Source organism: Calcarisporiella thermophila, assembly GCF_041956535.1.
Source record: "Calcarisporiella thermophila strain CBS 279.70 unplaced genomic scaffold VTP21scaffold_4, whole genome shotgun sequence".
Taxonomy (NCBI): Eukaryota; Fungi; Calcarisporiellomycota; class Calcarisporiellomycetes; order Calcarisporiellales; family Calcarisporiellaceae; genus Calcarisporiella; species Calcarisporiella thermophila.
Window position 1 is genome coordinate 302,726 of NW_027192194.1, and position 12,088 is coordinate 314,813.

Below are 12,088 nucleotides of genomic sequence, written 5' to 3' on the forward strand. Positions count from 1 at the left end.
TGCATGCCCGTATTAACCCCAGGATTCTTAATATTAATCAATGCTATATAGGGGGTTGGTCGTGAGGGCAGAAATTGGCGCCTCTACCTCCATAAAGTCAATTGAAGGGCCAGTTTTCACCACCTATCTTAATAATGGTATCCTATTTTTCTACTTGCTTCAGACTACAAGACCTAGATATTCACTATTACATGTTGAAATAGGGGAGGAGTACAGTTTATCTCTCAGCTCACAACTCCCATTTCCTCCTGAAACTGCTAAAGTGCGCACCATAGTGAAATTAACTTTCGATGATCCGAGTGATCGCAAAAATGAAGAATTATATTGGGGGCGATTCTTCGAGCAACTTGAATCGCAAACAGAGGAAAAAGATCATATTTTTGATAATCAACTGGTGAAAGCTATTGACTTTGGGTGTAAGAGAAATTGGATCTGAATATAGACGCTAAATTTACTAGAATATTCTATACTTCCACTAGGTCAAACGAATGATATAGGAATAATAGACCGATATGTTCAAGCGTTCGACCGATTGTATTTCGAGTGGGATAATTCCGCACGTGTCACACTTAAATTTCTCACGACTTCGACTTCTTTTAACTCGCGAAAAGGTGTGCGGGGGAGAACTCAGCGTATCCAGCTGCTTCACCAATTTATTCATAAAAATGAGACTATAGTAGGTGAGGAGAAGAGTTTCGTACGAGTTCAGATATATACTGCTAATGTGGGTATTTCTGCACTGCTATATTTATATTAATGAAAATAACCGTCAAAATTCGCTGGACAGGGTTCAAACCGGAAACATAGAGAGGAAATCAAGAATCTCCTTGATCGTGGAAAATTACCTGAAGAACTGCTAATGCTTGTTAAACACACTATTAGCACGATATTTGCACAAAAACGTGAGACTGAGAAATATCTGCATATAATTTTTTTCTTATCTAAATATACATCTACTTCGTTTCAATATAGAATTTCATGATTCCAACGGGTTCTTTGAAGACTCCTACGGACAGTTTCCTACCTCTTTTACTTCACGCTTACCCAAAGAGTTAATTACGATTCTTCCATCGCGTACAATTTTCACCAGCTGGTATCTTCCGCAAGCAGGAAGCCCCTACGATAATGATAAAATTCTGTCGCCGGTTCGTGATTACAAAATGATGTCTATAGATTTTAAAGCTCCAAACACTTGCCTTATGAAAAAACGTGATTGTGAAAATCACTTTTACGTTTGTCACTTGGGATCCATTGAAATGCATCACATCCAGCCGCTGGAGCCTTTGACGCTTTCAAATCTTATGTATCACATTATTGAAGCTCTATTTCATAAGCATTATCTACATTTGGCTGAACTCAACAGAGTGGAATTACAATGGCATGCTGACGGAGGTTGCACAGATAGGTGGACTTCAATGAGGGTATTGAGTGATGAGGATGTCGCTCTTGCTATTGAGATATTAGTAAAAGGACAAGTATTCGAGGTGGAAGCCAACGGCAATGCTGAATTGGGATTTAACGTGATTTTTAGACAGAGGTGTCAGTCCTAATGATTAAACGTTTCATATTAGGTATTTCAATTATAGTTTATTATATCAGTAAATTTCCATCAATTGCACACATTTAAATACAAATTAAGGATATAAAATTAAAAATGCCTTCGCCTATTTACTGCCGAAGCGTCTTGTTTATTTTTGTTAATTCACGCTGTAGTATACCAGTTTCCACTCGTCTTCGCTTCGCATTTAGAGCTGTATTAATAGAGCTAGGATTTACTCTAATCGGCTGCTCGTCATTAGAGAGGTAGCGTTCCAATCGCTCAACATTTGTAGTTGAATTGGTTTCCCGTGCTTCTTCTAAAGTACAATTTTGAAAAGAGTACTTTGAATTTGAATGTATACTACTCGTGCTTGCCAATGGGAGTCTCTCTTCAAATGTGCTTGGGATCTGGATCGGTGTTAATATGTGAGTGTTTCTGATCAAAAGTGGTATTTAAAAAATTCTCCTACTGTATTCGCTGCAAGATCTTGTAATAATCTGTTAGCATCACATTCATCTCCTTCACTGGATAAACCATCCTTAACTCCTTCCATAGGACGGCTCGATGAACTAGATGATGCAGATGAATTCGAGATATTGCTTGAATTAAGAATCAAATCAGATCTTAAATTTGTTTGCAATTTTGGTCTAGAACCCGACTTAGTACTAGTATCTGATTTTGGCTCAGACCTAGAGCTTGAACTTATATTAGAACCCAAACTCGAGCTCGAGCTCGAACTTGATATCGATGAAGATCGCGATCTTGGTAATGACTCCGAGCGTATTATTTCAATTGGCTCATTATACTGAACTGTTATATCATAAGCCCGTATTTCGAGCGGCGAACGCGCAAAAGCAACAAGTTCGTGCACAAAATGCTCTGTATAGGGCTCTAAAAATGGGCGCAGCAATTCCAGTGCAGATTCAGTTCGTAAATCATGTGTTTTAAGCACTGCAATTACATATTCTCGTACAATTTCAGCGTTTTCCTCTTCAAGGATGGCCTGAAGATCCCGACGGATCCAGGGAACCAGTCGGCGGATTGCTTCAGGATGAGAGGAAAAATATGTGGGCGCTAAACAGTAAAGAAAATAGTATTGTAACTAAAGTAGCATAGTGAGTAATAAAAAATACTTACAAACTTCACGATATTTCGAATAACGGTTACTCCCTATATGCATAGCAAAGAGCTTGTGTCGATAAATATACCTAATCATACATTCAAGTAAGTCTTGAAAACTCTGTGAAAAGAATATTAATTCAATTTAACCTTCGTCTCTCCACTGCTTCCTGTTGAGTTTTTGATAATTGACGTTCTTCAATTGGTTCTTGCCACCGCCTTTGAAATCGTCTATATTGATTCGGCCTGCGAGATCTGTCAATAGGCTGCCTTAATTCTGACTCAGTTTTGAATTCCGGTACCCAATACTAGTACAATGAAGTTAGATTACTGTCAAAAGAATAATAACCATAAAAATATACACCTTTTTATAATCTAGTTCTGATTTAACATCATGTAATATATATTCAAACGGTTGAACACAGAGCGGACAGCGAGCACGTCGAGCATATTCGATCCATTGAAGAATGCATGCAAAACAAAATGCGTCTGATAATTGGAAGTTTGGGAGAAATAGTTTAGATTGTGCTAATAATAGTATAATCAGAACATCATTACTTACGAAAGCATGAATTCAATAATGATTTGTCTTGATATATCTGCAAGCATATCGAGCATGTTTCTTCAGGAAGTTGATCTTTTGAGGAAGAGGCTACCTTTTGATCCAGTATATCTTGCATAGCAAAGCAAAAGTATAAAGATAGTGGCGAAAATTTAATTTTCCGTGACCGTTTATATCAATTTATAGAAGCCCTCGCACCATTGTTGGATCCTAGATCTATAGTTTAACTCTCCATAAGAGAAACAAATTTATTCTGATTTGAACACTGTTAAGATTATAACAATGCATTAGGTGTTTGATTATATTTGAAAAAAAAAATGATTCGTATCGTGGTGTTGGAGAGTTTGAGATGTCCACTAGAAAGAGAATAAAACCTGTTGAAAAGTCTTACAAGTAATTTTATTCTGTCGATTGGGAATTAAATTGAATATTGGACCCGATAAGCCCGACAAATTCCAATTGTAATTCAAAAAAAAAATGCTAAATGAAATAAAAAAACTTAAAAATTCAAAAAAAATAAAAGAAAAAAATTTTGTTTTGAAAAATTTTTGAAATTATTTTTTTTAAATTTGATCCAATAGCATTTTGTTTATTTACTCACATTGATATATTATTTGCTTTTTGTATATATGTCTCTGAGAAAGATTAGTTCATATGGTCCCGAGCTTCCACATATGAATAATCCCTTTTCTATAGAATGTAGAATTTGCAAAGTATATAAAGCATACATATAACAGTGAATAATAGTATTAGTTATTATCCTTATAAAGTCAAAGCTGGCTTGCTATAAAAGGTAGATAATTGCGTAGCAAATTATTTTAGTGGAAAGAACGAACTATTTTTAAACATAATGGCAAGTTCCAGTGTGAAATTACAGATAGATCTTCATGTTAAATACATTCAAAGTCTTGATACGGTAAATCTACCTCTTATGTTCTTATTTTTATTACTCTAATAGATTATATCATATCATATAATATCATTCTATTCTATCATATGATTAGAAACACGATGACCTAGAATATTGGCTAACCGAACATCTCCGGCTTGGTGGTATTTACTGGGGACTTACAGCTTTAGATTTGATGAATCATATAGATGCACTGGATCGTAACAAGGTTATCGAATATGTTAAAGCTTGCCAGCAGCCCGATGGTAATTGTTTTAAAATTCGCTCGTGATTTTCCTTAGTTTAGTTTGATAATTTATCTTGTAGGCGGCTTCGGTGGACATATTGGCCATGATTCTCACATTCAAACAACTTTAAACGCCATTCATATTTTATCCATATATGACGCGTTGGATGCAATCAATACAGATAAGGTGATTGAATGTGAGTGTCGTGATAAATATATATCAATTATTGTAAAATTGAAATTTATATCACATTTTAATTCTCCATATTTCTGTCTAGATGTGGCTGGTCTTCAGGACAAAGGAACTGGGGCATTTTATGGGGATAAATGGGGCGAATTGGATACACGTTTCATATATATAGCATTTCAGTGTTTAGCCATCCTTAAACGTTTGGATGCAATCGACGTTGAAATGGCAATAAAATGGATTTTATCGTGTATGAATTTCGATGGCGGATTTGGTGCAATGCCCGGCTCAGAATCGCATGGGGCACAAAGTAAGATAATAATACATTATTCTGTATAATGATAGTAATAATTTAGATACATGTGTGTAGTTTTCGTATGTGTCGCGGCTCTTGCCATTGCTGATCGACTCCATCTTATTGATGAGGATCTTTTAGGGTGGTGGCTATGTGAAAGACAACAAAAGAGTGGAGGATTAAATGGCCGTCCTGAAAAATTAGAAGACGTAAATACTAAAAAGTTATACTCTGATCTCCGTTTATCTAAACTACACTTTCAATAGTCCTGTTATTCATGGTGGGTTCTTTCCTCTTTGAGAATTCTTGGCCGACTTGACTGGATAAATAAAGATAAACTCTGCGAATTCATACTTTCATGTCAAGTAAATTATTTTATTCTGTATGTTTAATTCTAATTCTTAACTGTTTAATTTTTAGGATCCTGAAATTGGAGGTATTTCTGACAGGCCTGGCAACATGGTGGATGTATATCACACACATTTTGGTATTGCAGGTAAATCACTAAAAATTTTCAATGATATCAACATTTCACTTACACCTAATCTTTAGGACTCTCTCTGCTCGGCTATCCTGGACTCAAGCCTATTGATCCAGTTTACTGTCTCCCAAAGCATGTAGTTCAAAGATTAGGATTGCCTGAGAACTATAAAATCTAAAATACACTTTCCAATTGAAATTATGCTAAATATTCCCCATATTCTGGTATACAAAATTTCCCCTAAAGCCTCTGGTGTTGTATATGTTGGGAATGCCAAATTTCTTATAAAAATAATATAATATATAAGAAAACTATAGTAATGGTTCCAAAACTCTAAGGGTGCTATGCAAGGTTTATGATGATTAAATAAAATCTCTATGGAACTCTTAAGGCTTTTCGAAAATATTAGTTTTTATATATAAATAATATAGCAAAATTTATTAAAAATATAAAATATCACAGTAGATACGTTAGCTCGGCGCATTTGTGTGAACTCGAATTACGCTTTCAAGATCCAAAAGTTGCTCTAAGCAAGATCGAACCCTTTCCTCTTCTTCGTCAGCTGAAATATTGGCTACTGTATTTGGGATATAAGCGAATTCACAGGTGTTCACTTCATATCCGAATTTAGAGGTCAGCTGTGATGATATAGCACTTAACTTAGATATGTCGCAGAATATCTATGAAACAATAATGATATTTAATTCAAAGAACATATATCAGTTAAAAACATTAATAGCCACCTCAACCTCATCCTCTGCTCCATAATCAATATCTTCCGCACCCTCTTCTATGGCATTATCTATCATTTGCTCCATAGAGTGGCTGCTCAAACCTCGTGTGAAGCAAATTTTGCCCTTTTTCTCGAACATCCAAGATACAGAAGTTAGAGAACCACTAGAATTATCAAAACGAATATGGTTAATCCCAACACAAACTGTTGTAGATTAGACTATTTACCCCACTTTATTAAGGACTTCTTTCACCTCTTTAACAGTCCTATTCCTATTATCTGTTACCGCTTCTCTATATTTTTTTAAACTAATAAGAGATAGTGCAAAGAACTTAAGAATGATTATTTACATTATTAGGGCAACATTACACGGTCCTAATCCCTCGTAAAGCACACTCTCAGTATTGTCCTTATTTTGTCCTGTGGCCTATACAAAATTGCCTTAATATGATATAATTTTATATTGTCAAAAAGTTGGTGAAATTTTACACAATACCCGCTGTATAACATTTTCGATACTATCTTTTGGCATGTTTGCAGTCTTTGCTCTAGTCAACGCGGCAGCTAATCGTCCATTTAGAGTGAAATCGGATCCTCCACCTATACAAGCAAGATGATTTTAGATACTAAACATAGTCAAAAATGCTATTAAATTCTGTGATATATCCTCTCTTTACTTTTAATGGATGATATTATCTCTAGAGCAATCTTTGTAAAAAGAACATTTCTCTTTACATCTTTCTTAGCTTTAATATGCTTAACTTTACTCCATTTATTATGTCCAGCAAATCTGACTTGATTGATTGGATTTAGAAGGTACAGTGGACATGATGGCCTCGAAATTCGAAGAGAAAGCTGCGACCGCTGTATTGCCCTGCTGGCCAACCTAGGACCCAGTAGTGACATGATCTGAGAGAACCAAGTAATTCCATAATACTTAATGCAAATTGAAAATATAAGCCACACAGTGCCAAAATTGTGCTCACCATGTATTAAATTACAACAATTACTATAATTATTGATATAACAGTAATAACAGAGAATAAGGTATGTTTACTACCGGAATTCACTGACCAAGGAAGCATATAGCAAATAAGATACCATTTACTTGACGATGCATACACAGTATACAATGTTGCGTTTAACTGAATGTCTTGATATTTCATTATTTAGTTGCACTTTTGAAGTAAAGCATTTTGATATATGTATATTGACTTGCAATACTTCAAATGTTATTTATTGTTGATTTTTTTAATATAATTTATCGTTGTTTTATACGCTCTCAAATGCGATAGCGTTTTCGGTCGGCATGTAAAATGGTCCTTGGCGAACAAATTGTTGGAGACGATTGAAAGTATGAGTGCCAAGGAGAGTCGCTGCATCAGGTACAGTTATTAGAGTTTGAGCAATCGCAAATTTCCACGTCTTCACAGTTATATAATTAGATATAATTGCTAACGTATTCCTAATTTCTTCACTCCTTACCTTGCCAATGTGAGTGCTCTCAGTCCTCCTATCAAGGATAAATTCAACAAAACTCTTTGACTGTCCCATTTCTTGCGTTAAGTTAGGGTGAAAAGCCATTCCTTGCATGACAGAAAATGCAGAGACTTTCAATTCTTCTAATGACTGCTTTGCGTAAACAATGAGCTCCGAAAGAAGAGCTTTGGTTTGATTACTGTTAGTTGCTACTGCTATAGAGTGTTGATTAAACAATTAGACTTGATCAGTTATTGTATAACTGTATTTACTTGAGAAGCTCCGATACAATTTCCCAGCAATTTCCGAAAGTTGCATAGAAGGATTTTCACTATATAGAAACAACTATCTTAGCACATATCAGATTTAACAATTATTTATAACATACCTAGCATGGAGACAGGATGACAAGCTTTGAAGACAGGCTAACCTCACGTCACCAATCGACGTTTTGTATATATTCGCAATAAGCGCTAAGAGGTCTGGAGAAGAATTATCAAGCAAAACAAGCCCAAGCGGATCATTTCCGATATTTCCGATCACATTAATAGCTGTGGTCTATTACACCAAATAAATAAAAAGGTTCAACCAGAGTAATAAACCACATGGTCGCTATTACCTTAAGTTCCACATTGCTTTCATTAACGGCTTGGGCAAGCAGAGAAAATAGATCGTATTTTTGCACGATATTATCGAACTGCAAATCCTAAAACCCAATTTCGCTTTCAATATTTACAAATTGCTGACTGGTCAAATAAGATTAAGAAATATATACCTTATAATCCACGAGCTTTCCAAAAAATTTTAGTGTTGCACATTTAGCTAAAGTTACAGAGAAGCTATTGCTTTCGTCTTGGAGGATTCGAACGAATTCTTGTATTATTCCCGCTTGTTCAAGAAGACAAAAGCCATTAGAGGTGGAAGATAACTATTAAAATTTTGTCAGTAACATTTTTAGACAAAGTTTTTGCTATTAACTACCTGTGAATATAATTCAATAATATTCATTTTCAAGAGAAGATCTTCTGTCTTATAATCTTCATACATTGCATCTAATAAGCCGGACGATTTTATAAGATCTAGAGCTTCAGGTGAAGTGGAAGCTAGTTGAACTACAAGCTCGTATATACGAAGTTTTACGGTATCATTTCTAGAAAATAAATAAAATATAATAATCAACTGCAAGAAACAAAGAATGGAGTACCAACCTTCTTAACAAACTATATAGGAGATCAACATTGCGCTCTCTAAATAGAGCGGTAAGTCCAAGTGCATTTGAAGCTATCTGTTTTAATTCGAAAATCAGTTAAAAGTACGAAAAATTATGCTTGGATTATAAAAACTATTTACTTCAGTCAAAAATTTAGTGGCAGTACTCGACACTTGGATATCATCTGCACTCAAACTATCAAGGACTAGTTCAAATAATTCGGAATTTGCCTATATAACTCGGATTGAAATTGTAAGATAAAAGTAAAAATTAACACGGTTATTTATGTGATGTTAATACCATTTTTGATATCAGATCTCCCCTGATCATGCATTTGGTTAATTGCTTTATTGAAAGCAGACGCACTGGGGTCAATTCACTTTGGAGGCCTTGTTCTAGAAACGGCTAATTAAAAAAAAAACTATTAATAATAAGACATAGATTTGTAGCAATGAGAAATACCTTCATGTCTCCTTCTGCTATGTCGATATAGCTAAATGGTTGTAATAGCTTCTCAATCACAATACAAATAAGCCGCGTTATTTCATCATTAATATATAGCTTGCTGAATAAGAGGGGTAATGGAACGATTTCCATTATGGAACGCGAGATTTGCTCAGAAATCTCTTCCTCAAATGATGAAAGAATGGCATGAAGGAGTGGTGCAATTTCATTTGGGTCACAATCAGGATAACGAAGAAGTTGGGCAAGACGTGTAAGTCGATTTTCCTCAGGCGTCATTTGTATTTAATATCAAAAAAAAAAAAATTAATGAAATTAAACTATTTGCTACTCTGGGAATAAATCTGTTCTAGTAAATCCGTATATACGTATGCGTGTGTGCACGTACGTATTCATATTCGGATACGTTTAGTATATATATGATATTCAGCATGGAAGTATATTCGTTTAAATATTCTTATAATTTGGATGGATATCATGTTATTTCGTTACCAGAGTTAAATTTATGGATTTTTTGTATTTAATATTATCCAATAGTTCTGCTAAATGCTACAAAAATATTGTTTTTCAGGTTCAATTACGTAAAGTATGTAAAGCTCCCTGTAAGCTTTGTATATTTTTAAAAGTGTTGTCACTTGGTTAAATGTAACAACAGTTTATCTATTTTGTGGCACAGCATTTATATTTATTTCGAGCTTTCTTTACGGAAAAAGATATTCATAACAGTTTCACCCAAAACATGCGAGATGATGAAAACCGAACTGGCGCAGTCCCCGACGGCGAAAAGATTAAGCTAGCAAACGCAATCAAAGACGAGGCCAATGCTCTTTTTCAAGGTTTATTGATGTCTTACCTAAATAAGGCTATTGAAAATTAAATAGAATTATAAATATGTCCTAGCAAAAAAGTATGAAGAATCAATTGAGAAGTATACCAAAGCGATCGATCTAAATCCAGGAGTGGCAGCTTACTATGCTAATCGTGCGTTTGCTCATATAAAGACCGAAGCATACGGATATGCTGCTGCAGATGCAAACATGGCAATTGAACTTGATCCCAATTATATCAAGGTTTTTTCTCATTGATAATTTGATCCCAATCTTTCTTTTAAAAATTTTTGTGTTTGAATTTTTGAAGGGATATTATCGTCGTGCGTCTGCTAATATGGCAACTGGGAAGTTTAAAGAAGCTCTTCGTGATTTCCGAATTGTGGTCAAACGTGCACCAAACGATACTAGCGCCAAGATGAAGCTTACGGAATGTGAAAAAATCGTTAGAAGAATTGAATTTGAAAAAGCTATCGAGGTAAGAGCAGATTCGAGCTGAAATACATTATATAATATCGTTAATTTCTCGTTTTTATCTTGTTATATAACAGTTTGATGATTCTGTACCAAGTATTGCAGATCAGCTAGATGTGGATAGTATAGGTACGTTTTTTCAGCAAAATGTTAGTTGATGATTGAGACATTCAATACTAAACTCTTGTATATAAAGTGGTTGAGGAATCTTATGACGGAAAACAATTAAAGGACGGAGCCATTGATCTGGAGTTCGTGGATGATATGATCGAGCGGTTCAAAAATCAGAAGAAAATTCATAAAAAATTCGCTTATCATATTATAATCACAATCCGCAAAATACTACTTGAAACACCTCCTTTGGTTGAATTTTCTGTACCTGAAGGTTCTGTTCTGACAGTTTGTGGCGATGTACATGGTAAGTAACAGTATTTTTTGTTATTAGTTTGATTTTTAATTAAGTCTAAAATGTAGGTCAATTTTATGATTTCCTGAATATATTCGATATAAATGGTCGACCCTCGCCAACAAACATGTATCTATTCAACGGCGATTTCGTTGATCGTGGCTCATTCTCTGTCGAGATTGCACTCACGTTGTTTGCATATAAATGCCTTTATCCAGAATCTGTATTTATTGCTCGTGGGAATCATGAGAGCGATGACATGAATAAGGTTTATGGATTTGAAGGGGAGGTCAAGGCAAAATATCCTTTTTGTAATATAAATCTTGATTCATTGACCGATTTTTCAGTGCAGTGCTCTCTGGAAATTTATGATATCCTTAACATTTTTTTTATGATATACGTTCTCGGATACTATGTACAAGCTCTTCACGCAGACCTTCACGTGTCTTCCGCTTGCGCACTTGATTTCGGATAAAATTTTTGTGGTTCATGGCGGGCTATTTAGTAAAGATGGAGTGACTCTAGACGATATTCGTAAGATAGATCGTTTCAAAGTGAAGCGGCCAGCTGATCATGGTGAGTTGAAAGATCTTAAAATCCCAAAGTGTTTTACTGTCTTAATCAAGTTTCTAGAACTTGTGAGCGACATGCTTTGGTCTGATCCGCACCCATCACCTGGCCGAGCATTGAGTAAACGGGGTGTCGGCGTCCAGTTTGGACCAGATGTAACTGAAAAATTCTTGAAAGACAATGATTTGGGTATAGTTTTGATATTGAAATTAATAGCACATTTCACTAACACTTTTCATTATAGATCTTATTATTCGCAGTCATGAAGTGAAAGAAGAAGGATATGTGATTGAACATAATGGAAAATGCATTACGGTCTTCTCTGCTCCGAATTATTGTGATTCAGTTGGAAACAAAGGGGCGCTGATACGTATTGATAGTAAACTTAAGCTCGAATTCAAAACATTCGCGGCAGTGGTAATTATTTTCATTATACAATATATTTTCTATTATAAATTAATTGTTATACTTTCTTACCTATCTAGCCTCATCCTAACGTGCGTGCTATGGCGTATGCTTCACCATTGGGTGGTCTATTTTGATAGATTCTTTGGACCCTATTTTTAATTAAAGTCTATTTGGTACCCTTAAACATTACTCCAATAAC

General features: G+C 35.0%; 5 protein-coding genes across 5 annotated transcripts; 2 read left to right on the forward strand and 3 right to left on the reverse strand.

Annotated features, from left to right (window-relative positions):
• Window positions 1–1,668: 1,668 nt before the first annotated feature.
• Window positions 1,669–3,339, reverse strand: VTP21DRAFT_8388 (uncharacterized protein; the record flags this gene model as incomplete). Its single annotated transcript, XM_069399232.1, has 6 exons — window positions 1,669–1,947; window positions 2,010–2,614; window positions 2,678–2,748; window positions 2,810–2,967; window positions 3,024–3,148; window positions 3,222–3,339. 6 exons carry the CDS (start codon window positions 3,337–3,339, stop codon window positions 1,669–1,671), a joined length of 1,356 nt encoding a protein of 451 aa, XP_069254670.1.
• Window positions 3,340–4,071: 732 nt separating this feature from the next.
• Window positions 4,072–5,498, forward strand: VTP21DRAFT_8389 (uncharacterized protein; the record flags this gene model as incomplete). Its single annotated transcript, XM_069399233.1, has 8 exons — window positions 4,072–4,137; window positions 4,226–4,376; window positions 4,438–4,554; window positions 4,636–4,854; window positions 4,915–5,048; window positions 5,106–5,204; window positions 5,260–5,335; window positions 5,392–5,498. 8 exons carry the CDS (start codon window positions 4,072–4,074, stop codon window positions 5,496–5,498), a joined length of 969 nt encoding a protein of 322 aa, XP_069254671.1.
• Window positions 5,499–5,790: 292 nt separating this feature from the next.
• Window positions 5,791–6,959, reverse strand: VTP21DRAFT_8390 (uncharacterized protein; the record flags this gene model as incomplete). The annotated part of the gene is made up of 6 exons (XM_069399235.1): window positions 5,791–6,000; window positions 6,064–6,217; window positions 6,281–6,346; window positions 6,404–6,480; window positions 6,550–6,653; window positions 6,731–6,959. The coding sequence occupies 6 exons, from the start codon at window positions 6,957–6,959 to the stop codon at window positions 5,791–5,793; spliced, it is 840 nt and encodes a 279-aa protein (XP_069254672.1).
• Window positions 6,960–7,325: 366 nt separating this feature from the next.
• Window positions 7,326–9,483, reverse strand: VTP21DRAFT_8391 (uncharacterized protein; the record flags this gene model as incomplete). The annotated part of the gene is made up of 11 exons (XM_069399236.1): window positions 7,326–7,478; window positions 7,539–7,747; window positions 7,805–7,863; window positions 7,921–8,090; window positions 8,152–8,238; window positions 8,308–8,460; window positions 8,514–8,682; window positions 8,741–8,817; window positions 8,883–8,972; window positions 9,043–9,147; window positions 9,205–9,483. The coding sequence occupies 11 exons, from the start codon at window positions 9,481–9,483 to the stop codon at window positions 7,326–7,328; spliced, it is 1,551 nt and encodes a 516-aa protein (XP_069254673.1).
• Window positions 9,484–9,943: 460 nt separating this feature from the next.
• On the forward strand, window positions 9,944–12,023 carry VTP21DRAFT_8392 (uncharacterized protein; the record flags this gene model as incomplete). Its single annotated transcript, XM_069399237.1, has 10 exons — window positions 9,944–10,040; window positions 10,105–10,274; window positions 10,342–10,509; window positions 10,583–10,634; window positions 10,702–10,923; window positions 10,980–11,211; window positions 11,312–11,487; window positions 11,545–11,670; window positions 11,726–11,898; window positions 11,967–12,023. 10 exons carry the CDS (start codon window positions 9,944–9,946, stop codon window positions 12,021–12,023), a joined length of 1,473 nt encoding a protein of 490 aa, XP_069254674.1.
• Window positions 12,024–12,088: the final 65 nt, after the last annotated feature.